Source organism: Nicotiana sylvestris, chromosome 1, assembly GCF_000393655.2.
Source record: "Nicotiana sylvestris chromosome 1, ASM39365v2, whole genome shotgun sequence".
Taxonomy (NCBI): Eukaryota; Viridiplantae; Streptophyta; class Magnoliopsida; order Solanales; family Solanaceae; genus Nicotiana; species Nicotiana sylvestris.
Genome location: NC_091057.1, coordinates 119,352,623 through 119,378,462, shown reverse-complemented (window position 1 = coordinate 119,378,462; position 25,840 = coordinate 119,352,623). Strand labels below are relative to the sequence as shown.

Here is a 25,840-nt window from a genome sequence, read left to right as displayed (position 1 = left end):
ATACTAGTGGATCCTGAGGGGTGCCTAACACCTTCCCCTTGGGATAACTTCAAGCCCTTACCCAATCTCTGGTTGCTCAAATCAAACCCTTCTTAGTGTCCTAATGCACTTAAATCATTAGGTGGAGACTCTTCAATCTAAAACCCAAATTCCTAAAATGGAACGAGTTGTCCTCCCAAATGTCATAAACCCGATTTCGTGAGAAAAAGGGACGCGACAATAGGTCGATAATCGGGGCCTCGAGGTCGATTTCGGGGCTCGACTGGGAGATACCGTAGGCAGTCGAAGTATGGCAAACAGTTATAATAAAATCAACGAAGGATCTTTATGGCCAATGATAAGCAATAAAATATGAACGATAATGAAGATAATAAATGAAAGCAATAATTTCGACAGAATATGTTAGATAGCAAAGAGAATGTTCTTGTATATTTCTTGTGGAGCAACTGAAGCAACATGGTTTTAGAAAATGACAAGGATCCCCTTTATATAGGAGGGGAATCCCAACATAGTTCAAAAAATATTAATGACAAAGAAGCGGAGATGGGACATCTAAATGACACCCTGATTAAGGGTTAGGGTAGTCCACTAGGCTCTGTCAGTCCTAGCCATGTGCCTTGGGAACCCCACATTTCTACCGTGGTCGCGGTTAACGTTGTCCCAATATCGGGCGTCGACAAACCTCGAAGGAGGAAACTCAACCATAGCCCTGCAGTCTCGAGACTTCGAGGTGGTCTTCTGAGGTGCCTCGATGACAAGAAATTGGACCCCCTGCTTCACCGTATACAAATTTATACGCGGTTTTAAGGATACGTGATATAACTTGATACAAATTGAGAAAATAGATTAATATTGAAATTAATGATAAGAAAATAAACGCAAACCACACAAATTAGACAGCCTTTGCCTTGGAGTTTGATCACCCTCGAGCCAAGAAATGCCTCAACCGATGTTAGAATAGAATACAAAGATGATAAGAACTAGAAATTATAGTATATTGTTTTTTGGTGCAAATTACAATGTCCTTTTACAAATGATCAAACCTCCCTTTGTATAGTAGGGGAGTCATATTCTTTATACAATTCTATAAAAGGTAAAATATCTCATGATTTTCTAATTAATCAGCCTCTCCTTGATACATGCCGAGATTTCCGTCGTGATCTCCAACCGATCGCGGATATTTTGGCATTCTGTTATTTGGCTCGACAAAGTTCCCTCGATCTTGTTCGGTCCCGGAGTCACGAGCTCAACGATTTAACTTCGCACCTTGGTTTGATATAACCTGGGCTCGAGCTTTGACATGTCACGTTTTAGTCTCGACTAGTCATACAATAGATGAACCCGATTTCGACCGTATACAAATAGTCCCCTCGTTTTCGGAGAGAAGAAGACAAGAAACGATATGAACTTCCGAGCCTTGCTTCGATAAATCATGACATAAGCAACAAAAGGTAACTGAAATGTCCCGTCGGTCCAGTCTCCAAGGAATTAAATGTGTTTAGTTGTTGGTCGGCCACTACGGGTTTTGAATCGTCATTTGCAAACTGTAAATACTTCATCCTTCCATCCACTAGAACTTTTACACTCAAAACTTTTGTTCTTGTGTTTTTAAGAAAAAACATTTATCACCTTGTTTTCTGGTTCAAGTTTTAAAACTTCTTCCTTTATAGTTTTCTAAAAAATTTCATAAACTATCCGCCAATTGCGCCCTTTCTTTCATAAATACCATCTATTCACCTTTACTCATAAGCAATGTCAAAGACTTCTAAATTTGTTCCTTAAAAAGAAACTCCCTCTTCCCCGAGATCGTTTGAAGAAGAAAAGGCTATGTCTACTCTTGTCGAGGAAAAAACACTAGAACCCCCCTCAACTATGTTCGTTCCTACGGGGTGCTTAATTGGGGCCGACTTCTAGATCGAGAAAAACCCCTCCACACTGGATCGATGCGAGCCGGTCTCGGGGTATATATGCTTCATCACTAACGGTCTCCTTCACAAAGTCAAGGAAGATTGTAATTGGGCCAGTAAACACATGGTGGTGCCTACGTTAGAGGAATCAATCACTACCCACGTGGAGGTTTTTAAAGTGTTTACACTTATCCCTTTACGTTGGGCCCTCTAGACCCAGTTATCATAGCCTTTTGCAAAAGGTATGAAGTGACTCTCGGGAAAATTCATCCTTCATTTTGGAGGATTGTTATTCTTTTTCGTTTCTTTGTGAGCAAGTTCGACAAGTGCCCCTTCTCCATCGACCATCTTATGCGTTTGTATAGTCCCCAACTCTACCGAGGGGGATTGATAAAGCTTTCCCATCGGGTTATTAAGGCCTCATTCTCGAGCATAGATAAAGACCGAGAGCGAGACTAGTTTGGCTGGTTCGTTCGAGTAAAGACTTAGGATCTAATCCCGGCCAAGGAAATGTCATTTCCCGAGAAGTGGAACATGAAACGTAAGTATAACTTCACTTTTAAGACTTTGCTTATTGCTTTTCCCTTTCCTCTTACCTAATCGATGTTTCGTGGTGCACCTGTCACTCGGATGCCGTATGCAGTTACTCAACTCAAGTAATGGGTCGAGGGCATTGTATCACGGAGTCCCTACTCCGAGCGTGCATGGCGCGAACTTTCAAAGGGGCGGTGGGAGGCCCGTTCTAACAGTACGATTCTTTCCTAGAACTGACATCACTTGGGTTTCTTTCCGAGCTTACTCATCTATTTTCCGTTGTAGGACTTGGGAAAGATATTGAAGTGAGGCCCCCATTCGGTGATAAAGATGTCCTCACCCAACCACTGCTCCGAAGCAGGATAAAAAGAATGAAAGGAAAGGGGCTCTTAGTTCCCCAAACTCAGAGAAGCAGAAATCGAAAAAGAGGAAGGCGCGCAAACCTAAGGAAAGTATCAGCGCCCTCCCATTGGACTTAATTCGCCGGTTGAGGGATGTGTTCGAAGAAGAAGAAGAACATTCCGAGCTAGTAGCTCGGGTGCGACTCCATACTGTATTGCCTCAAGACGGGGAGGCTGGCGAAAAGACATTGACCGGGATCTCTAAACCAAAAATGGATGAGGCTGCTTTGCCCAAAGCTAGGGGGTCGAGAGGGAAACCGGTGCTGATACTTCTCGAGTAAAGAAAAGTTCCTTGAAAGATGTGCTTGGGGCGATTGACCTCAACGGGTACCCTATGTTCCGATTTCATGATCAATGATGTCGATATGCTAGAAGGTCGTTCTCACGAGTGGCCTCATGGGGCAGCAGACCTTAACAACTTCTTAGATGAGTTAGAATCTACCGCTTCGGAGGATGTCACTAGTTTTGGTGACTTACCGATACCAAAGAATGTACCATCATTGGGAGCCAACAGGTCTTCTTTGAGCCCAAGGTTGGTGGATCGGTTCCCGGCCCCGAGTGTTGATCCTGACCGAAAGCAGTCAATAGTTTTCTCTATCGTAGAAGGTTGCTAGCTATCTTTGATGCTTGGTGATCGAAGAGGACCAAGCCAAGATGGACGAGGTAGAAGCGCCCTGCCTATGCAATGAAGCTCAACATGCATTGAATCAGGTAACTTCGAGTATCTCTTTATTATGTATTTGAATTTGAAGTTGCAAATAATCGTAACACCTTTATTTATGCTTGTAGGTCTCGGTACTTCACCATAAACTTTTCTCCGATATCGGGAGAGTTTACTTAACACGAGGTTGAGGTTTGAGAGCTTACTGAGAAGAGGGACACATATAAGCTTCTCAGTGAGAAACTTCAGGCCGAGTTAGAAGCGGTCGGAAGGAGCATGCCGAGTGGGTCGAGCAGGTAAATTGAGTACTTGAAGATAGTGACGACAATTTGGACACAGTGGCTAACGACCCAAACTTGCATGTCCAAAAGAGGCTTGAATAGATCGGGTAGCTCCAGGCGCAGGTAGACACGATAAAAGCTAAGGCCGAGGAGTAAAAGAAAAATATGGACCTTTTAGCCTCGGAAAAGGAGGTTGTCCAAGCACAACTAGCATCGGTCAAGGCCCAGCTCCGAGCTACAGAGGAAAAGACCTCGACCCAGTCCACAACAGTCGAAGAGATCCGATCTCAGCTGAGCTCGGCGATTTCTAGCCAAGAAAATTTGGCCAAGGAACTTGAGGCGGCAAGGTCAGAGATTATTGTGGTCAAGGCCGAAGCTGATGAGAAGGCGGCCCAGTATAAGGCCGATGTTGAGGCGGCTTAGGTCCAAGCGAGAAACTTGGTGGAACATATGAGGTCCCAATCCCGAAGGGAGGACTTTGAAAGAGTTCAAGCTCAGGGCTTCGACCTACTGAGATCGAAAAGGCCAAGGTGTCCGAGTCCAAGGCCATGCAGCTGGTTTATCTCGAGGAGGAGGATTCTGAGGCATCTGAAGATTCGGATGGGACCTAAGGTGGCGAAGGCCCCGAAGGCGACGATGTGGCTTCTGGTGAAAATTAGGCTACTTAGGATCTTTTTAGTCATTTTGTCTTTGTCGTTTTGGCTATTGTAAATTTCTGTATCGAGGCCATTAGGCCCTTGTAAAAAGAATTTATATACAAGGCTTTCTTTCCCTTTCAACTTTCGAATTTTTCATTTGTTTTATCATTTGCGTTCACAAAAAGGTCGAAATGCCTTAGCATGAAATAAGTAGGTTATGTTCGAAGGTTCGAACAAACCTTGCCTTTGATGTTACTTTGTGTTAAGGCATTGTAGGGATTACTGATGTCTTTTCCCAGAATAGTTTAGGTTTATAGCTTGCTGAAGGTAGCCTTAGAACTGGTTATGAAATATTTTCTTTTTTGAAGGTCTAGTTTTTGTTACGGGTCTCAGACGTCTCCGAGCCGTGTTAATATGGCTGTAGCCTTTTAGTTCGGGAGCCGCCTATTGGACTTGCTTTCCCGAGTTATCCAGGCTTGCCCAAGATAACTGTCCCCGAGCGAGGGTGGTTGTGGCCTTTAAAATCCAGGGGTTAGCTAATAGGTCTTATGCCCCCGGGGTCTGGTGGATTGGGCCACCCGAGTTTGTTTTCGGGCAGCAGTCCCCGAGTTAGGGAGCGATCATTCGAACTCCAGGTATAAGCACGACCCTTGAGCTCGTTACCTTTAGGAGATCGAAAGTAGGAAATTCTTTAAGGGATGTAATGAAAAAATTTTAAAACATAAGGTGATTGCAAAGAAGAGATTTCTCTTTATTCTTGTGTATAATAGTAACATATGTATACATATTTTGTGTCAGGGTTCGAGCAACCTATGTGGGAACGCTTCGTTTGACCGTTTGGCCCTTACAATAAATCCTACCGATCGATACCCTTCAGCTACGAAACTTCTTTCCTTGCTAAAGTCGATATCCGAGGGTAATGCCCCCCTAGTATTCGAAGTTGATTGTAGAGGAGCCTCGGATACTGTTAATGCTAGATTTGGAACCGATTCGTGATCGGTCCTTGATTCTAAGTTAGCACGATCTGTTGTTGCCTCATTAAAAACCTTACAAAAAATCCCATTTGGGATTAAATCGGTTATAGGGACAAAAAGTCCAAGCCGTGCTTTTAGACCTAGAAACTTTGTGCTACTTCTTGTCGATCACCTACAAGTGTTAGTCCAAAATAAAAGAAATTGAATGAGGTTGTACCTTAGAAGTAATATCATTTTAGGTGAGTTACATTCCAATTGCTTGGTATCCATTTATCGTTCCGAGTTTATAGGATCCTTTCCCGGTGACCTCGAGAATTTGATACGGTCCTTCCCAGTTCGGACCCAACTTCCCTCATTGGGATTCCTGGTGTTTAGTGTGACCTTCCTTAATACTGAGTCCCCAATATTGAAGTATCGAAGGTTGGCCCTTCGATTGTAATACCTCTCGATCCGTTACTTTTGGGCAGCCAATCGAACAAGGGCGACTTCACGCCTTTCATACAATAGCTCCAGGCTCGTATTCATGGCCTCGTCATTTGATTCCTTTGTTGCATATCAAAATTTGATACTTGGCTCCCCGACTTCGACTAGTATTAGAGCTTCGGTGCCATAAACCAATGAGAATGGAGTTGCCCTGGTACTGGACTTCTAGGTCGTGCGATATGCCCAAACGACTTCGGGCAGAATCTCCTTCCATTTTCCTTTGGTGTCGGTTAACCTTTTCTTAAGGTTTTGGATTATGGTTTTGTTGGTCTATTCGGCTTGTCCCTTCCCACTAGGGTGATAAGGTGCCGATAAGATTCTTTTGATCTTATGTTCTTCGAGAAACTTGGTCACTTTACCGCTGATAAATTATTTCCCGTTGTCACATATAATTTCGGATGGCATCTCGAACCGACATATGATGTGGTTCCAAATGAAGTCGATGACTTCTTTATCCCCGACCTTCTCGTACGCATGTGCTTCAACCCACTTAGAAAAATAGTCAGTCATAAATACAATAAATTGAGCCTTAACCGGTGCCCATGGAAGAGGGACAACGATGTCTATTCCCCACTTCATGAATGGCCATGGTGACAAGACCGAATGCAGCAATTCCCCGGGTTGGTGAATCACCAGAGCATATCTTTGGCATTTGTCACATTTTCGTACGAACAGAACTTCGCCCAGATCCGCTGTTTCTACGATCTCCATTATATGCTGGTACCGATCTCTGTTCAACCTTAGTTCTCGGTCAATATCTCTCTTGATTCTATCGACGGGTCTGACATGATAAACGGACCCAGAAGGAGCCCCAAGTTGATCGTCTTTGACCCTAATCTTTGATTGGTACCGATTATGCACATCGGCCCAAGTAACATTCGGGCACTCTATCAGATTCTGCTTTAACTGCTGTGAAGCCACCAAGCTTTGAATATTGAGTCCTTGGGTAAAGGCTTGAACGAAATCATCAGCGACCGGTGGTAGGTCCATCCGTTCCATTTGGAATCGAGATGCGAATTCTCTGAGCATTTCATTGTCTTTCTGCCTTACCTTGAAAAGGTCTTACTTTCTAGTCTCAACCTTGATAGCCCCGGCGTGTGCCTTTATGAAAGAATCTGCAAGCATAGCAAATGAGTCAATAGAATTAGGGGGTAAATTGTGATACCATATCATAGCTCCCTTTGACAGGATCTCTCTGAATTTTTTTAGTAAGACATATTCGATCTCGTCATCCTCTAGATCACTCCCTTTGATGGCACATGTGTAAGAGGTGACATGCTCGTTCGAATCGGTCGTCTCATTTTATTTAGGAATCTTGGGCATGCAGAACTTCTTGGAGACCGGCTTAGGAGCTGCGCTCGGGAGAAAAGTTTTTTGCACAAACTTTTTGGAATCCAGGCCCTTCAATATTGGCGGTGCTCCCAGGGTTTGATTGACCATGGAGTTGTAAGTTTCCACATTCTTGTCATTTTCCTCTATCTTCCCCCCCTCCCCCCGACTCAATTCGTCTTGTTAGTTCCTCGAGCATCTTCATGATTACAGGATTGGTCCCCCATTCTTTCTCGTTCGATTCCCTTGAGACCGATTCAACTCTATGGACAACTTCCTGGGACAACTCGGGCTCAATCCTACTCGGTGGACGACTCTGGTTCTGGAGCTGGGCTATCGCCGCATGTTGAGCTTGCAACATTTCGAAGATCACCCACAGGTTGATTCCGCCATATTTGTCGCCATGTGTGCTTTGAGCGGCTGATCGAACATCCCTACGGACGCTGCCCTCGGGATCAACGGCCAAATTCGCGTTGATGGCTACATGTGAGTTAACATCGATTGGATTTACAGCCAGGACTCCATCGAGATCGATCGGGGGCATGTTTTTACCGGTGCTATGTTATCATTTTCGTCATGGTGGCCGAAATTATTGTCAACGTGTAAGGGTGCCGACTGAGAGTTCGACATTTTGGTCCTGGAATCAAAGATACTCCAAAGAACAAGTGTAAAATAGAATGTGTTATGAAAGTTTGTACTAGGTAACCATTATTATCCTTAGCCCCATTGTGGGCGCCAAACTGTTTATCCTCAAAATTGGATAATAATTGAATTTATACGCGATTTTAAGGACACGTGATATAACTTGATACAAATTAAGAAAACAAAGTAATATTGAAATTAATGATAAGAAAATAAACGCAAACCACACAAATTAGACAGCCTTAGCCTTGGAGTTTGATCACCCTCAAACCAAGAAATGCCTCAATCGATGTTAGAACATAATAACAAGATGATAAGAACTAGAAATAACAGTGATTGCTTTTTGGTGTGTATTACAATGTCCTTTACAAATGATCAAATCTCCCTTTTATAGTTTTGGGGGGGGGGGGGCATATTCTTGATACAATTCTATAAAAGGTAAAGGATCTCATGATTTATTAATTAATTGGCCTCTCCTTGATACATGCCGAGATTTCCGATCTCCAACCGAACGCAAATATTTCGGCCTTCCATTATTTGGTTCGACAAAGTTCTCTCGATCTTGTTCGGTCCCGGAGTCATGAGCTCAACGATTTAACTTCGCGCCTTGATTCGATATAACTCGTACTCGAGCTTTGACCTATCACGTTTCAGTCTCAACTGGTCATACAATAGACGAACCCGATTTCGACCGTATACACAAGTGCACTCAATTGATGAAGTTTTCTTGCTGGATGCTATAATATATATCAAGCATTAAAATTAAGATTGAAAGCATGGTTGTTTCGGAATTCTGGGCCAAGCAAATGACTCCATTTATCAAGTTTGAGATTCTTTATGCGCAAAGTTTCGAAATTATAAAACCAGTAATCTTATTAATCTGAAATTGAATTACAAAGCTGAAACTTAAAGAGATTGAAATGGGGTTAAATCTGAGTAGAAATTAAGGAAAAAAAAAAAATCTAACATATTTTGTATGTAAATGATAAATTGTATATGCTAATGTAATTAGGTAATAACTTCTTTATATAGGGTAAATAAGTTTATACTGTGATAATATATATAAGTAAAAATCATATATTGCTTACACGAAAAATAAAAATTCAACCAAATATGAGATTCGACATTCTATTGGGAGAACCAAACCACCCATGGGGACATCACTTTTGAACCAACCAACCCAAGTGACCCGACTTGTATGTTTGGTCCAAACCGAATATCGCCAAAATAGGGCCAAGCCCTAACTCGTTTTGTGAAACAATCCCGCCAAAATCCCGCGTCTCGAAATTTGAAGCTTTTCACGGTTTCACCCAGTATTGTCCTTCATTTCTCTCCCCACCCCCACCTTCGCCTCCCTTATCGTGACTTACCGGCCAACTCCTTCCGACGGGGACGGCTGCATCGGCGACGTTGACTGTGATCTTTAATGGTTAGTTCGATTCCTCACATTCCGTAACCCTATATTTTCAAAGCGATATTTTTTTTCAGTCTTTAATTCGAGATCTCCGTTTTAGTAATTGCTAATTTCTGTGCTTTCACATCTTCCGAATGTTTTTACTGATTAGCTGAGTTTTAGTACGAACAAGCCTTATGTTAATTATCATCCATTAACATTTTCTGTGTCACATAATTTTTCCTATCATATTTTTTTTTGATTTTTGAAGAGCTTATCTCATTTGGTTATATACATGTGTATGCGTGCCTGCACGTGCTAAATTTATGTATACTTATATTGTTTTCCTGCATCAGTTGGTTATAGACTCAGTTTTCATGCTCCTCTTCTGGACAATTTTGGTGTCATTTACAGGTTTTCGTATGTGGTTTTGGTTTTCAGTGAGCTAGCCATAAGGGAAGTACATTATGTTAATTCATGCCCAAAGCCACAACAAATGAGGCTAGTTTTATTAGTTCAATTGGATAATGTATTTTCTATTTATTTCCTTTTTTTTGAAATTTTGTTTGCTGGAGTTGTCCCTTTTCACTTTTTAAAATTGGAGGTTCAATTGCAGGACAGTCAATTCAGCTGGAGGTTCCATGTCTAAAGATAAGCTTCCAAAAGTCAACTGGACGCAGCATGCTACTGCACACGAGAATTTTTCATGCCAAGATAAGTTCTTGACTTCAAATTTCCTTTTCTCTCTGCCGACGCAAAAACCTTGTGTCAGAGAACAAATGAATGCCAGGTGTGTTACTCTATCATTACCTGATTTGTTTTCTCTTAAGAGTGCATAGTTTTTCTACTTAAATGTTTCAAAGAAGATAGCTTTTGTACATGATTAATTTTTTTTTGATGGAATTGTACATGATTAATGCATACAAAGATATTGAGTGTTGGGTTGTCTGATTGAATTTTTAACTGTGCTACTATAGTCATACTTCACCATTTCTAAATTCTTGTGTATTCCACCATCACTATACATGCAAAATTTTTAGAACAAGTAATGGCTATTATGCTGGATGTATTCAATGCCAGTGCACATATAAAATTGTCCATCTCAAGATAAGTAACTATGGAGAGTAACAGACGCAAGATGTCATGCATTGGCCCATACTAGTTAACATACTCAGAGCCATCATCATGTTATCACTTAGCTAATTCCTCGGGAATTTTCTCTTTTTATTTCCTTATACTATATGAATGCTAATTGCATTCATGCTCTTTACGGTTCATTATTAGTTAAAGGATGTTTGAGTTCTTATTCAATTGCTTGCTGTCATTTTTACAGGTCGATGGCTTGTCAAGTTAGAAGTGTAACAAAATTGGAAACTGAAAAGGTACATTTGGGTCGGCAGGATATGTTGATCCTGCAGTCATTTCATTCATGATAGCGCTCAATACATCTATTACTAATTCAGATCAAATGAGTATTAGTTTTGCTTTTTATTTGATTTAAAATATCACGTTTTATAAAATTGTAGAATGGATATATGTAGGCATTAGCTTTATGAGCACATTTCCACGAGATCCTTGCACAAAATGCTGAAGGACATATTTGTTTGTGTTCGAGTCCTGTGTCTTTGTTTGGTAAGCTAAAAGCTTCTTTTTTCATATTTGGATTCCAAATTCTTGGCAGGCTTGGAAGCTTCTAAACAGCCTTAAGTTGTCTTCCAAGAGTTATACAAGACCAGGGAAAACCCTACCATTAACTAAAGAAAACAAGACCTTTTCACAGCACTCTCATAACACACATGTTCCACGCGCATCTGATGTCAACTATGCTTCTGCTAGATGCACGCCACTGCATCAAGGTGTTGATGAAAATAGCGAATATAGTGACACAACAAGGTATGCAGGAAATCGTTTTCCATCACATTCAAGTGGTGTGGCAGAAACTGGGAATGTTGTGAACAGGCAGAATGGCGCAGACACTTCAGTGGGTAATAATTCTCATTCTCGAGGAATAGTGGGAATATCCAGCAATCATGCAATTGGTGTAAGCAAGACAAGGGAGTCTGATAGCACATATGCTGATGGAACTGAAGAAGATGACATTCTTCAGGTATTTCTTTGTGTGGCTTAAGCATTTAACACAAAGAACTTCCATCTTTCCGTAGAATATATCAGATTATTGGTTGTTGACCTTTGAAACGAGAAATTGCAAATCTGATCCAATTTGAATATGCTGAGATTTTTCATAAAAAAAGATCAAAACCAGTGATTACTTAGCTTCTTTAAAGTTAATTCCAAAAAGAAAGAAAAAAACAAAAGTAGAAAACAGAATTAGATATCCTGCACTAATTGCTACTGTCTCTTGTTTAGTTGTTTCTAGTAAAGGATGAAATGTGCCTGTTAATCAGTTACTATATTTGTCACTTTGACTATCTTCCCGCTATAATTTGTCTTTACCTGGGATTTAGACAGTTACAAAGTTCTGCTACATTCCTTTATCAGAATATAGATATCGACCAAATAGTAGAACACTATCAGACCAATTGCACGCCGCAGCCTTCTGTCTCAAGATGTCCGCCAATTACTCCAGTTACAGATTCCAAATGTTTGGCTGGATCTGGGGAGACAAATTTGCCACCGGAATTGTCCTTAAACTGCAATCATGGGTTGAAGGTGTGGTAATTTTTCATGCCTCAATTATGTGCATCTCGAAGTAACTGATGTTTTCTTAATTCTTATGCTGATTCCTGCCATTAATACAGCTAGGGCTTTGTCCAGAAGCATTGGATCATTTACAAGAAATGAAGGATAGGCTAATTAACATTTCAAATGATCTTCTTGACAATGTTTCAGAACTGAGTTTAGAGCAGGTTGAAATGCTTCGCCAAGAACGGTGTGTTCTCCAATTGTTCCTTTCTATTTTTATTTTCTCATCTTTGCCTTGTCTGTGCTGCACATTCATTCTTCCTCGACAGGTTTTAGACAATATTGAAGCTAATAATTGGTTGCATTTGCATACTCAGGTCACAGCTGAAGCTGCAAATTCAGCACCTTGAAAAGTTTCTTCAAACTGCATCAGGCAACGAGGAAAGAAGGATGTCACAGTTTTCTGCTTCCACACAGACTTCCGCCTTTCAGTATGAAACACCTCGTGCAGTGCCTTCCAGGATTGATCCTATAAGACTTGACACACAGTTTCATGGATATAATGAGTCCGGTGGCTTTGGCAACTGGAATTCCTCATCACTTTCGTTTGATGTGACTGGTGGATATGGTCTTTCAACAGCTCCAGTGGAGAGAGAACCCTACATCCCAAAGTATCTTGACGTTAAGTATACTGAAGGTTCAAATGACAAGAAGTGGAGTAGCCGAGATTTCCCCTGGACAAAGAAGCTTGAGGTGTGTATTTACATGTGACTACACGAATGAGATGTTTCTGTACAATTTTTGACGTTTGGACATATTTTCCACTGACAGGCCGATAACAAAAAAGTATTTGGCAATCCCTCTTTTCGTCCTAATCAAAGAGAGGTGATAAATGCAACAATGAGTGGATATGATGTATTTGTTTTAATGCCCACAGGAGGAGGCAAGAGTCTGACATATCAGGTAAAACATTTGATTTTCTGGCCTTCCCAGTGGTGATTATAATGTGCATCAAATGTAATCTGTTCAAGATGCTATTATCTGGTAAAATTGCAGTTTCACAGGGAGACCTGGTTGTATCTGTGCTTATTTTGCTGAGAGGCCAACAGATTTTACAGAAATCCTTTATTGATTAATTTTACTGCTTAATTGTTGCCTTGCTGGGAATAGCCACAAAGGTTGTCACATCTCATAGCATTAAATTTTGTTCAATTTTCTTCGGTTCGTAATTGCAAATGATAGAAGTATGTCTTCTATGGAGGAGGTGCTCATTCCATATTCCTACATATATTGTAACTCCGGCAGCTCTATAAGTGCCGACATAAATATATCTACAGCTGTTAACACTTAACATTCACCCGGTTTTGAAAGTTTAACTCAGCTTGTTCTGGAACTTGCTTTTTTGAATTTCTTTGTTCAAAGTCGTCTGGTAAAAGTTCTGCACTGCCTGGAGTCATTGATTCTTCCAAGTTTGTAACCTACCTCTTTCTTGTAAAACCACGTCCCAATAAAATCAACTCCTATTTCCCAAGAAAAAGAAAAGAGCTATCAGAAAATTTACAAATTCTAACACATATATATGTGTAGTTCACAGCTGAAAAAGAACTCATGTAATTATGGAGAAACATATTTTTTCAATCTCTTTAATGGAATTACCCCTGCAAAAAAGTAAGAGAGGAGGGCTAGGAGGAGAATCGTTGAAGCTTGACAAGGATGTATGCTTCCACCTGTGGCAATTTGCCTGAAACCATGGTGACTGCTAGAGGAGAAGTAGATAGCCACAATGAGGCTAATGAATGTCTAGTGGAAGCCATCAACAACAGCGGTAGGTGATTACTTGCCTATGAGGAGATAAACAGGGTGAAGCCATGGGGTCATGCTGCGGGGAGTTTAATTAGGAAGTTCCCTTTTGAAACTTGAAAGAGATACTCCCCATAATATGCTGCAAGGCATTTATGCAAATTGCAAAAAAATAAATACATGTTTGTGAAAATATTCTAGCCAAGCTCTGGCTTGAGCTTGTCTTATTTATCTAAAAAGGCTCGAGTAAAGTTAATCGTTATTCATCAATTGTTATTGCTGATAAATGCATCATTAAGAAAAACTATGCCATGATTATGGAATGAGCTATACTAATATAAATTTTTATTGTCCTTGTGGCTCCATTCTTGATATCAACATTCTTCTTTCTCTTCCCTTGGTAATTAGTACCCATATTTGGACTTTGTTATTGCTGCTATTTTAATAAAGGGCAGCGCGGTGCACTAAGCTCCTGCTATGCACGGGGTTTAGGGAAGGGCCGGACCACAAGGGTCTATTGTACGCTTAAAAAGATAAATATATTTTCGAGAGTTCCAGTTTGCAGTTGCACCTTTTTTTCTATTATACTAGCCTATTCCATAGACATATAATTTGTTTCGTCATTTGGAGATTACACTTATTGTTTACCGGGTTTGGTACTTGGAACTTTTGGTTGCTGGGATCTCACATTCAGGTCCAACTTCCTGCAGCTTCCTGCTCTCATTTGTCCTGGGATTACTCTGGTCATTTCACCTCTTGTTTCGCTCATCCAAGATCAGATAATGCATCTGCTGCAGGTAATGCTGGTTGAGACCATAATAACTTATCTGCTTCTAAGAACTCTACCTAATGCTGGTTTTCATGGTATGTTTACATTACAGGTTAATATACCTGCTGCTTATCTTAGTTCCAATATGGAGTGGACTGAGCAACAGGAGATACTAAGAGAGCTCAATTCAGATGTTTGCAAGTACAAATTTTTATATGTTACCCCGGAGAAAGTTGCCAAGTGCGTGCTTGTAATTTCATTTGGTAACATTTGAAACCAAATTATATTTTAAAATACTCAAATATTACTGATATGGTAGTGCAGAAGTGATGTTCTGTTGAGACACTTGGAAAGTCTACATACTCGTGAATCACTTGCTAGAATTGTTATTGATGAAGCACATTGTGTGAGCCAATGGGGACATGATTTCAGGCCTGATTATCAGGTAATGTCTTTGCAAACTTTTTCTTGCCCTCATATTTTGTTGGGGTACTTTTGACGGATGCTAAACTTTTCAGTTGTCATCCAGGGTCTAGGTATCCTGAAGCAAAAGTTCCCAACTGTGCCTGTTCTGGCCTTGACTGCTACTGCCACAATGAGTGTCAAGGAAGATGTTGTTCAGGCTCTTGGTCTTGCCAACTGCATTATTTTCCGACAAAGCTTTAATCGTCCAAATTTAAGGTGAGTAAATAATTCTGAAAGTCTAGTGGTACTTTGCCACTCTTGGCCTTACAGAAACATGATTGTGATGATTTATCGATGTTGCAGATATTCCGTTATCCCAAAGACAAAGAAGTGCTTGGAAGACATTGACAACTTTATAAAGAAATTTCATTTTGATCAATGCGGGATAATTTATTGTCTTTCTAGAATGGATTGTGAGAGAGTAGCAGAAAAGCTGCAGGTTTATCACCTTTATTAAGCCAGTCTGTTTCTTTCTATTTTTTTCTTGCAATTTATATCGTTGGTTTCCCAGCGAGAACTTTCTTAAAACTTGATACAGAGCATGATGCAAGATGATGTTTGTATTCATTTCTCATGTGATGTAGGAATAATTGTGAACTTGTTTGAGTGGTTGCTTGTTAGTATCTAGATATCACTCTCTTCTTCCTTAAATCTTCTTTCAAAATGGTAAATCATTGATTTGCAGCTACTATTGAAGAATGTTTTGTTTTATCTTGCATTAGTTTTATAAAAGATAGTTTTAAATTTAGAAATCTGTCACTGTGACTCTGATGTTCAGGTACTTTAGATTTAATCTAGCAATAAGTTAGGGCTGTCTGAAGTAATTCATATTTTAAAAGTATATATTTCATTTCTAAATAAACAGAAAGTGCTTTGTCAAATACTTAGCAACCTTTATTCCTTATGAAACAGAGTTATGTTCAAGGAGCTTGTGGCTGTTTGATTGAATTAGGTAGAAAAACACCTTTATTTTCTTCCAATAGCTAGATAGATGATGACTGAAACAAAGATCCTTTTTTACCTTTTCTTTTCTTGTCCAGTCCGGATAATTCTTCTTTGGAGTTTATTATTGTCTAATGGGAATGTTCAATTCGCAGGAATACGGACATAAAGCAGCATTTTATCATGGCAGCATGGAGGGTGCTCAGCGAGCTAACATCCAGAAGCAGTGGAGCAAAGATGAGATCAATATTATATGTGCAACTGTTGCATTTGGAATGGGTACGATTGAGACTTATGTGGCTTTTTAAAGCTGATTTGCTGTTAACTAATCAGCATTAACATGATCGCCTCAGGTATCAACAAGCCAGATGTTCGTTTTGTCATTCATCATTCTTTGCCAAAATCTATTGAAGGGTACCATCAGGTGGTTGCTGAAGCTTTAATTTTAGTTCTTTCTTTTGCTTCTCAGAATAACTAGTGTTAAATTCAGTTCAATAGAGTATGAAATTGACATTGCTGTTATGTCTGTGCAATAGGAGTGTGGTCGTGCTGGTAGAGACGGTCTTCCTTCCTCTTGTGTTTTGTACTACAGTTACAGTGATTATGTGAGCCTCCGTCCCAATATGTTCTTGTTTCCTTTAGCAAAGTATATGAGTGCTGATTTCCTCTACTTTTTTTTGGTATCAAACATATTCTTTTTCTTTCTCAATTTTCAACAGATACGAGTCAAGCATATGATAAGTCAAGGCACCGTAGATCAAAATTCCTTTGGATCTGGATATGGTCGCTCAAATGTGGCAGCTTCAGGGAGGATCCTTGAGACAAACGTGGAAAATCTTCTAAGAATGGCATGTGATTGTTCTTAAGTGTCTGAGATCTTTACTTTGTAATGTCAGTATGCTTAAGTCGTTCAACACATTTTCAGGTCAGTTACTGTGAGAATGATGTTGATTGTCGTCGTCTCCTTCAACTTATTCACTTCGGAGAGAAATTTGAATCTACCAACTGCAGAAAAACATGTGATAATTGTTCCAAGATTCAGAAATGTATTGAGAAAGATGTCACTGAAGTTGCAAAGCAATTAGTAAGGGAAAACTTCGTTTGTTCAATTCTGTATCTCATAGGAAGACATTCATTTCCTTGAAACACTAGACTGTTGCTAGTTTTAGTAAACATTGATATCTTGCGTGCATGTCAGGTTGAATTGGTGAAGATGACAGGACAGAAGTTCTCATCAGCCCATGTTTTGGAAGTCTACAGGGGCTCCTTGAGTCAATATGTATGTCTTAGCTGTTAATTTCTCATTGCTTATTTTTTCTGGTTGACTAATATGGTACGCTTATGTAAAACATAGGTGAAGAAACACAGACATGAGTCCTTGCGTCTGCATGGAGCTGGAAAACATCTAGCCAAGGGTGAAGCATCCCGCGTGCTACGTCATCTTGTTACTGAAGATATTCTTGTGGAGGATGTTAAAAAGAGTGACCTATATGGATCTGTATCATCGGTCCTAAAGGTAATTTACTGAAGATAGAATAGCCTTTCAGATATCATCTGTGAAAAATTTGTCTTTCTTCATCTCCGATATTCATCTTTTTAATATCAACCATTTGAGGTTTTTCTAAGAAACGGAAAATGTTTTCTGTATTCAGGTGAATGAATCAAAAGCCTACAATCTATTTTCTGGTGCTCAGACTATGAGATTAAGGTTCACTTCTATTCTCGTTACTTCCATTTAGCTTGTTATCTGTTTCCTTGTTACTGGATGTGTGCAAATTCTTTTCACATTTCTTACCATTACTTTAAAGTAACTACTGTTTTAAAGTTGATCTGGAGATACTAGCATGGTCTGTCATCTGCAAGTGTCTGCACTCATGTTTGTCTGATATAAGTTGATTTTGCATCTACTAATTGAGTAAACAGAAACATGGCTTATCAGAATCATTAAAGATGTGTTTTTGAGCTTGAAAGTTTGTTGGCTTTCTCCCAGGCTTTCAAATTTGGTCAAACTGTGGCCAGGAACGACATCTTTACTGTATTCCAACCTTTATCTTGTATTTTTTGAGAACTCCAATTAGGGATGTGGTTCATGCATTACTTCCAATAGGAATCTTCTTTTTCCATCTTTTCCCTCCATCCCAATACATATAATTCAACTTGGGATGTCACAGAGTGTTTGGCACCTTTTATATTATTCTATACAACTTTCACAACGTTCAGGATTCTAATTCATCTAACAATTCGACTTATGAACTTTGATATGATGTTTCCCTGTGAAATAACTTTTCAACCACAAGTTATATTAATATCTTAAACTCCATGCTAGTTAAATGGTGTCATATTCGATGGGATGGGAAGAGTATATATTCCAAGGGATTAAAATGTAGTACATCCCACTTTGTGTGTTGGCAGCCCGCCACCATGAGAGGCTAAGAGCTTTCCTGATGTGTAGAATAAGACCAACCAATGGATATTTTACATATCAATACCCATCCTATTCATTCCATTCTCTTGATTAGTGCAAACCACATATCTATAATCTATCTATTGCTAAAATAAACATGGTTCTGGTTATTGAAATCATTCCGGTTTATCATAATTTGTTATAATCAAGACGAACTTACGCATTTCTGACTTGGTTTTTTTACAAGTAAATACATGCTTATCTGCCTGGTCTGTGATAATATAGTGTTTTGGTGGTTGACTATCACAAGTCCTGTTAATGTATGTATATTATGACAGCTAGATGGTGGGAAAATTGTCCCTTTCTATCTTCTACCACGTGTAGAATGCGCATGTCTGATTTTCCTTTTCGGGAGTTGCATAATTTTTGGTAAACTTGTTACCAATAATCACATTTTTAATACTATTATAAATCTGAAGAAATCATTAGATAACTCACTCTGTAAAGGTCATATACTCGCATCAAATGATCTAAACATAAAGTAGAATAATCAGTCTCTAATGGTGCCGTTTTCTATGACTACTCGTATCTTAAGCAACTAAACAAATATCTCCATCTGTTCCTGCTCAAATTGTCACATGCAACACATGGAAGGAGTATGATCTATTTGATGTAATTACAGGCTCCCTTCATCTGTGACTCAATCTAAGCTGGGTAAATTTGAAGCCACTCCAGCAAAAGGTTCACTAACATCTGGAAAGCAGAGTCCTCCCAGGACAGACCCTTCTGCTGTACCTCAATCTCCTGTTGATACGGTACCTTCGGATTACATATGACTTTCACCTCATTATAGGTGTGCTTTTCCCATCAATAAATTTCTTGCCACACCTTATTCTTTTTGTTTATTTTAGAACCTTTCAGCGAAACTGTATACAGCTCTACGGAGACTTCGTACTCTTCTAGTTAAAGAAGCTGGAGACGGTGTCATGGCTTACCATATATTTGGGTAAGTGCCTTATTTAATCTCGTTTTCTTTTTCCTTTCTTTTCCTTTTTGTCTAATAGATCATTAAGCATTTTTGTGTTGCTAGTATTTCACTTGGGCAGTGGCAATGAACTTAAGTTGCACTCTTAAGTTTCTCCTGGCTTTTAAAAGATGTGATATACTAGTCAGACCTGATGTTTTGCTGCCTCACGATTTGGTTCTCTTAAACCATATGGGAAACGTGGACCAAAGATTCACGGGAAATTCAGAACCCACGAGAATTTCAGAACCCATTCAAAAGGATTGCTACTGAATGACATATTGTGCCATGGAATAAAATCTGATTGATGTTCTGTATTCTTAAAGTTGGTGTATATGTATTCTTTGCAAGAGCCCTTTGCATTCAAGCGACCTACGTCACCTATTTTTGTATCACTTATTCTAACTTATTAAAAGAGGAGAGTAATCAAACAGTAGATTTGAATTGTTTACTTGTTATGCTGGACTCTGTTTCTTTTTAAAGTTGAACATTCTAGTGTAGTATAAATTTCTTCGGACTTTCGAACTCAGGTTCGACATAATGAGGGTTTTCAGTAAGTAGGCTTTTTCTCTGGCATTCTCATAAATACAATGCTTCGCTTGAATATTCTTCTGTTCTGGACGATGCAAAGGGAAACAGATTTGACACTTTGTACAGCTTAGAAGTTAGAAGTGCATGATTTATAAGGCTCTTTGATTTGCCAGTTTGTACTTTTCTTCTTTATTGCCAGGAGAACTGCTGCTAAAATGATTTCTTTTTTGTTCATTTTCTAGAGATGCTACCATGCAGCAGATTAGCATTAAAGTACCAAGAACTACGGATGAGCTACTCGACATCAATGGCATTGGCAAGTAAGTTTGAGAATAAGTTGGACAATGTTTTCATCCATAGTTCCACATGTTTAATGAGCTTGGTGGTGCAATTTAGGGTAAAAATCACCAAGTACGGGGATAGGGTGCTAGAAACCATTGAAGCTACCATCAACGAGCACTACAAGTCAGCTAAGACCAATAGCAGCGGCAATGACAATACAGATTCAGGTAAGAAGAGGAGAAATTCCATCAATGTACAAAATGCGAACTCCAAAGATGAAGAGGATTTCACTGGAAGCACTGGACGTTCTAAGAAAAGGGTGTTGAAGAAGCAGAACAAAAATCCAGAGGTTATCGACTATAGGGACCTCGGGTATTTTGATGAATGTATGGATGGTGACATCGATTTCGATGAGAGTATGATGCCATAGTGAATGCTCCCTATTCAAGTGTTGATCAGAATGGAGGAAGAGTTTCATTATATGGTTTGTAGTTAGTATCATAATTTACATGGCTGAAAAGTTTATCACTATTACACTGTTTTCTATTCATTCTCGTGAAATATTGAGTTATTTGTTGACAAAGCTGCTGGAACAAGGTCGAAATTTCAGTTATTATGAGATGTTAAATTAATCTTGCTCTGAAGTGATACCATCCTAAGTGTATATAATATTTCTCCTTTCTCTAAGGAGTAGTGTATTTCTGAACTTGTTGGATTTTAAGTTCATACGGAAAGATTTTGCGAGGGAAAGGATTTTAGAATCCTGCCATCTATTTTCCGTTTTAATTGGCTTTGGACTTCTCTCTTACTTAAAGTTTGATACAATTTTGTTCTCTATAATTTTTTGGCCAAGTTATTTAGTCCGGACTTTTCCTTAGTAATTTTTCATTAGGTGGGTATATAGTCATTTAGCAGTTATGATTTTAAATTAACTATAAGATGATTGGCTCGATATGCTAGGGCAGTTGGCTTGGCTTATACAAAATATGTATTTATTATTTAAGATTTGAAATCACAATCTTTGTAATGTTGGTCATGAGAAGTAAATGATAATTCAGTTTGGAATCAAGATGGCAAATTGGCAATACCTTGTAACCAGAATCAGCTAGTTGGACTTTTTGCATGGGCGAATTGCTCGTAAAGAAAACACCTGTTGAAACTGCCATATCGCTATTATTTACTTTCTGAGGGTAAAATTGACTACTTTCTGGAATGATGTCAGAAGTGAATATTTCTGCCACTTAATAAAATTTAAATTTAGAAACTAGGTTGGGACGTTGGGTCGTCTTTAGGATCATGTGGTGTCTTCACTTTAGGAAGTAATATAAAATATTACATCTTTAAAGGAGTGTGAATAAAATTATGTAATTGGAATTATGGTTAACGTGTCATTTTGTTAATTCATTCTAAATTCAAAATCATAAACATTCTTCCGATCAAGTTACGACGAAACTCGCAGATCCCAAAGTACTGGAATCAAAATGTTTAATCGTTAACTAGGAACTAGGAATATTATCTATCTATGTTTTGCTATTATTGCCATATCTTAATCTGATGCAAAATTATTATTGTTATTGTTTGAGAAATCAAACAATATTTTGCCTGATTACAACTTTATGTTTTACAAACATTATGATATAGACTAATACTTTTATGTAGATAATATAAAAGAAATTAGATTTAAACATCTTCAAATCGAAACCGTTCTTTTTGGACAAAAGAAATATTACCTACTATAAATTTCAGTACAGAAAAGAGATATTTCAGTGGCACGAGTGTAGGGCCAAATACGCGATTTCAGAAACGAGAATAGGACAAAAAGGTACGAGAAGGGTGGGTCCCAAATTCGTACACATAATTCAAATGAATCAGCAACGTGTCAACAGCATTACGTGCCATGTAAGTAAAGTATCATGTTCTTTAATTTTTCTTCTTCTTCTTCTTCTTCTTATGCTCACTCTCTCATTACTCACAGCTTATATCATCATCTCACACCTCACTCTGTTTCTCTTACAGTGTGAAAAGAAACAACAAAAAAGCTCTCTTTGGGTGTTTTTTATTTTGCAAGTTTTGAGAAAGAGCAAAAACTCTATGGGCTAATGCCTATTTTATTATAGTTAAATGGGGATATGAGAGAAACTTGTAACAATTTTTGTAAAAAATGGGAAACCCTAGCATTTCTAGCTCACAAAGTAAGAAGATGGAGGAGGAAGAGGTTTTAAATAGTAGAGGGGAAAGTGAAAAGCCACCAGAAGATGACTGTTGTCCCATTTGCTTTGGAGATTTCTCCATTCCTTGCAAAACAAACTGTGGTCACTGGTTTTGTGGTACCTTTCTACTCTCTTTTACTTTTTACTAGTGCTACTATTTTTTTTTTAAGTATTAGAAAACGATTTCGTCGGACAAAGCATTTTACGTGATACAACAAGTATACTTAAGTTTTAGAACGTATGAATCTAATTTGTTCACTCATTTATTAATTATGGTGGAAATGCGAACTTAAAATTGGTCTACTTGAGAGAGTTTTGGCTAGAATGATTGAACTAACTAATGTTGCAGTTTTTGTTTTGCAACTTAAATAACTTAATGGGCTCAAGAAAGGAAGATTACAGATAATTGTGCGTAGTAGCATGCTTTGATTGGAGATCTTGTTTTTCTTCTAGCACGTATGACTTTGTTTGATTATATTGGAAACTGTATAATTCCAACAATATATTAGCAACTCAGCTCTGTTAGTTTTTCCTTTTTTTTTGTGTGTGGATAAAGTAAGGTTCCTCTGTTTGTTTTTCTTTAGTTGCTTAGAGTCTAAGGACTCTCTGATTATAACTGCATTGGATTTAAAACTAAACATTGCAAATTATTCTTTTGCCTTTCCCTCCCTCTGCTTCCTCCACCGTCGGCCCACCAAAAATACGTAAGAGGAAGAATCTATCAATAGCACAAAGTTCTGTGCAGCACGAGCGCATGTGTATGTGTGTTTACTCCCTTCGTCTCAATTTGTCTGATATAGGAAGAAGTGAATACTTTGGGAACTAGTGGTGTGGAGTATGAAACAACATTTGTGCGGCTATAAGATTTTTGAAACATGTGGTCTTAAATATGTCATAACATTTGTTTGGCTATAAAAGCTTGTCAATAAGGGTAAAATGGAAAGTTTATGTTAATTATTTCCACATTTTGATGCTGCCATTCTTTTTGGAATGCGCTAAGGAGGAAACACTGCCACGTAGTCTGAAATGGAAGGAGTAGCACATATAAAGTTTATAAGTTCTGTGTAAATGATGTTTTCCTTATTCCTGCTTTCTCTCTGCTCTGCAGCAAGTTGCATATTGCAGCTCTGGCGCTACAGATCAACGCTACAGAGATGCAAGTGCCCAATATGCTGTCGCCCCATCAATAAGTTGGTACCAGAGGCATCATTACTTATTCAACAGGAAGAGGATGTCATTGAACTCCTTAAGAAAATTGAGTGCTACAATCACCTTTACATTGGTGGTGCCTATGGGGTTTTTCTGGTAGGCTGCTATGTTGGAGCTCCATACCTGCAATGCAATTCTCAGTTGTGCATATCTGTTGTATACTTCATAGTTTTTCTTTTTGGTTGGGGTCTCTTTCCTTTTTGGTTCTCGCGAAATTGTATTAGCATCTTGTACTTAAATCTTTCTCAGAAGAAAAAATAATAATTAAACTCTATTAGCATCTTCAGGTAAATATTTATTGCTTTGTAAATGTCTAATAAGTGGTGCAGATTACATGACGATATCTATTTTGAACTGAAACAGTTTGCTTTTACAATTACAAATAAGACACAAGATCTGATTTTGTGCTTTTCTACCCTGTCAAATGTAAATTAGTTTCATTATCTAGTTGCATCTAATTAGGATTTGTCCTCATATCTAAGCTCTCAAAGTAGAGTAGGATAATTTTTTGTTCCTTCTGTGGTTCTTTGAGTCCTTGACTGGTCCAACTGTGCTATATAACATAGTGGGTCAGTCAAGTTTGTTCTTTACTGCCACAATTTATCAGTGAAGATAAGCCAATTGATTTTATTTCGGATCAGTAGAACATTAAAATTGCACCTTCCTGTGCTATCGTTTAGTTGTTTCATTTTAAAACTTCAGAATAATGTTTATCATAGGTCTGGTTTCATGGGATCTCTTTCTCTTTCGTGCAGAAGGTACTAGCAATACCACTTTTAACGAGAAGAATTCTCCGGTCTGTAATGGATGGACTGATGAATCCTGATCAAATTCGGTTAAACTATTACCTGATGCGCGTTCTTGCAGTAAGTTTTTTAAACAGTTAATTTTAAATATTGCAATTACTTTCTGGATTCTTGTTCCGACATTACATGGGGAAAAGGTCTATGCAATCCATGTTTGTGCTGGAAGTCTAAACATGTGGAGATTTGAATTGCGATGCACTCTCATTTCTTCCGGTTCATTTATGATTATGATTTACTCCACAACCTTACATGATGAGATAAAACAATTCATATTCTTTTGACGTGCTCTGTTCAATGTAAAGCATAGATTTTCCGGAAGTACCTTGGGTGAATTTTGGTAGAACTTTTCTGTGTACTTGTCATTGCTTATTTCAAATCTAGACATTGTGTATATCAGAAATCTTACTACTGTACTATGCAAAACCCGAAGACCATTAAGTGTATCTTGGACATTGCTTCATGCTCCATCCAGCAGTTACGTCGTAAATGTTCGTTGTTATCTACTTCTGGTTTTTGATTGTTAATGCTTTAGCTCCTTTTGTTTCAATATTGGCTGTGAAGTAATTTCGTTGTGGTTACTGCAGTTGTTGCTGAGTTGGATCTACTGTAGCTGCCAATTTGAGTTCATTCCTACTGGTATTCTACTTGTCATACTCAACTAGAGAATGAAATTGTATATTACGCTTTATGTTATCTACAACCACAATTATTGAGACAATTTGACAAATAATTATCCTTGCTAGAGCGCTGGTGATTTTTATATCATTTATCCATTATCATATGATCTTGCTCATCTTCAGAATGCAACCTAATAGAGAGTAAACTATATCGAAGAAAGCTATCTTATGGAAGAAGATATTTGTTTAGGTCTTCTTTAAAGAAACTGTTGTAATTACTCTTCTGGACTTCCACATCTTGTTTGTTTATGCACCCATTGGTATTCTGGCTGATAAAATAATTGTTTGTAGGAGGATTAGGAATCTGGAGACTGTTTGACCTATGTGCTATTTTCATGGTGGCCACTTTCTCCTTGGCTGGCCTATATCAGAGGTGGGTGCTTCGTCGTCGTGTGAGACAGTTGGCTATTCTACCAGCACAGCCCTATTGAAAGTCCATGCCAGCCTAATGAAGAGTCCATGCCAGCCTAATGAAGAGTCCATGCTGTGAATATATCTTGACTTTTGTTGCTAAGAAAATGACTCATTTGCAGAAAATTTGATTGTATGGGAGGTTATTTCAAAGGTAGCTCCCACTAATAGGCCATATTAGTCTCGCTCTAATCAATGAAGTGTTTAGCCTAGATATACAGATGTAGACAGCTTTTGGTTCAGATTCAAACTTCAGTAGATTACCCAGCCAATTAGTAATCCTAGTCCCAGATATTTATTAACTGGAAGAAAATCGCAACATGATATTCAGCTGCCTAATTATTTAGGCCCGCGTCTTGTGCTTGTGCTTGTGGGCATAGAACTCTAAGTAATGGTGCTTCTTTTGCATTTATAGTGCTTCCTA

At 38.7% G+C, this 25,840-nt stretch overlaps 2 protein-coding genes across 9 annotated transcripts; both read left to right on the top strand.

The window, feature by feature from the left end:
* Window positions 1–9,034: 9,034 nt before the first annotated feature.
* On the top strand, window positions 9,035–20,847 carry LOC104235133 (ATP-dependent DNA helicase Q-like 4A). Of its 8 annotated transcripts, none has more exons than XM_009788819.2 (26): window positions 9,035–9,279; window positions 9,685–9,744; window positions 9,865–10,033; window positions 10,577–10,625; window positions 10,925–11,350; window positions 11,743–11,913; window positions 12,003–12,133; window positions 12,264–12,639; window positions 12,718–12,849; window positions 14,397–14,483; window positions 14,568–14,695; window positions 14,780–14,900; window positions 14,985–15,136; window positions 15,224–15,359; window positions 16,018–16,141; window positions 16,216–16,286; window positions 16,399–16,467; window positions 16,582–16,710; window positions 16,788–16,946; window positions 17,061–17,141; window positions 17,217–17,378; window positions 17,515–17,570; window positions 18,949–19,081; window positions 19,178–19,272; window positions 20,064–20,141; window positions 20,218–20,847. In XM_009788819.2, the coding sequence occupies exons 3-26, from the start codon at window positions 9,885–9,887 to the stop codon at window positions 20,531–20,533; spliced, it is 3,531 nt and encodes a 1,176-aa protein (XP_009787121.1). In that variant the 5' UTR covers window positions 9,035–9,279; window positions 9,685–9,744; window positions 9,865–9,884; the 3' UTR covers window positions 20,534–20,847. The 8 variants fall into 8 exon arrangements, with proteins under 8 accessions (XP_009787121.1, XP_009787117.1, XP_070023507.1 ...); XM_009788815.2 differs by having other exon boundaries at window positions 9,860–10,033; XM_070167406.1 differs by having other exon boundaries at window positions 9,685–9,772; window positions 9,860–10,033.
* A 1,223-nt stretch (window positions 20,848–22,070) lies between these two features.
* On the top strand, window positions 22,071–25,630 carry LOC104235132 (uncharacterized). Its single transcript, XM_009788812.2, has 5 exons — window positions 22,071–22,430; window positions 23,422–23,618; window positions 24,278–24,388; window positions 24,913–24,964; window positions 25,297–25,630. The coding sequence occupies exons 1-5, from the start codon at window positions 22,265–22,267 to the stop codon at window positions 25,434–25,436; spliced, it is 666 nt and encodes a 221-aa protein (XP_009787114.1). The 5' UTR covers window positions 22,071–22,264; the 3' UTR covers window positions 25,437–25,630.
* Window positions 25,631–25,840: the final 210 nt, after the last annotated feature.

Coding starts and splice junctions, on each gene's coding strand:
- LOC104235132 (XM_009788812.2), top strand. CDS start 22,265: ATGGGAAACCCTAGCATTTCTAGCTCACAAAGTAAGAAGATGGAGGAG. Junction 23,619..24,277: donor GTGCCTATGGGGTTTTTCTG/GTAGGCTGCTAT, acceptor TCTTTCGTGCAG/AAGGTACTAGCAATACCACT. Junction 24,965..25,296: donor ATTTGAGTTCATTCCTACTG/GTATTCTACTTG, acceptor AATTGTTTGTAG/GAGGATTAGGAATCTGGAGA.
- LOC104235133 (XM_009788815.2), top strand. Junction 16,287..16,398: donor CTATTGAAGGGTACCATCAG/GTGGTTGCTGAA, acceptor TCTGTGCAATAG/GAGTGTGGTCGTGCTGGTAG. Junction 19,082..19,177: donor CTCAATCTCCTGTTGATACG/GTACCTTCGGAT, acceptor TGTTTATTTTAG/AACCTTTCAGCGAAACTGTA.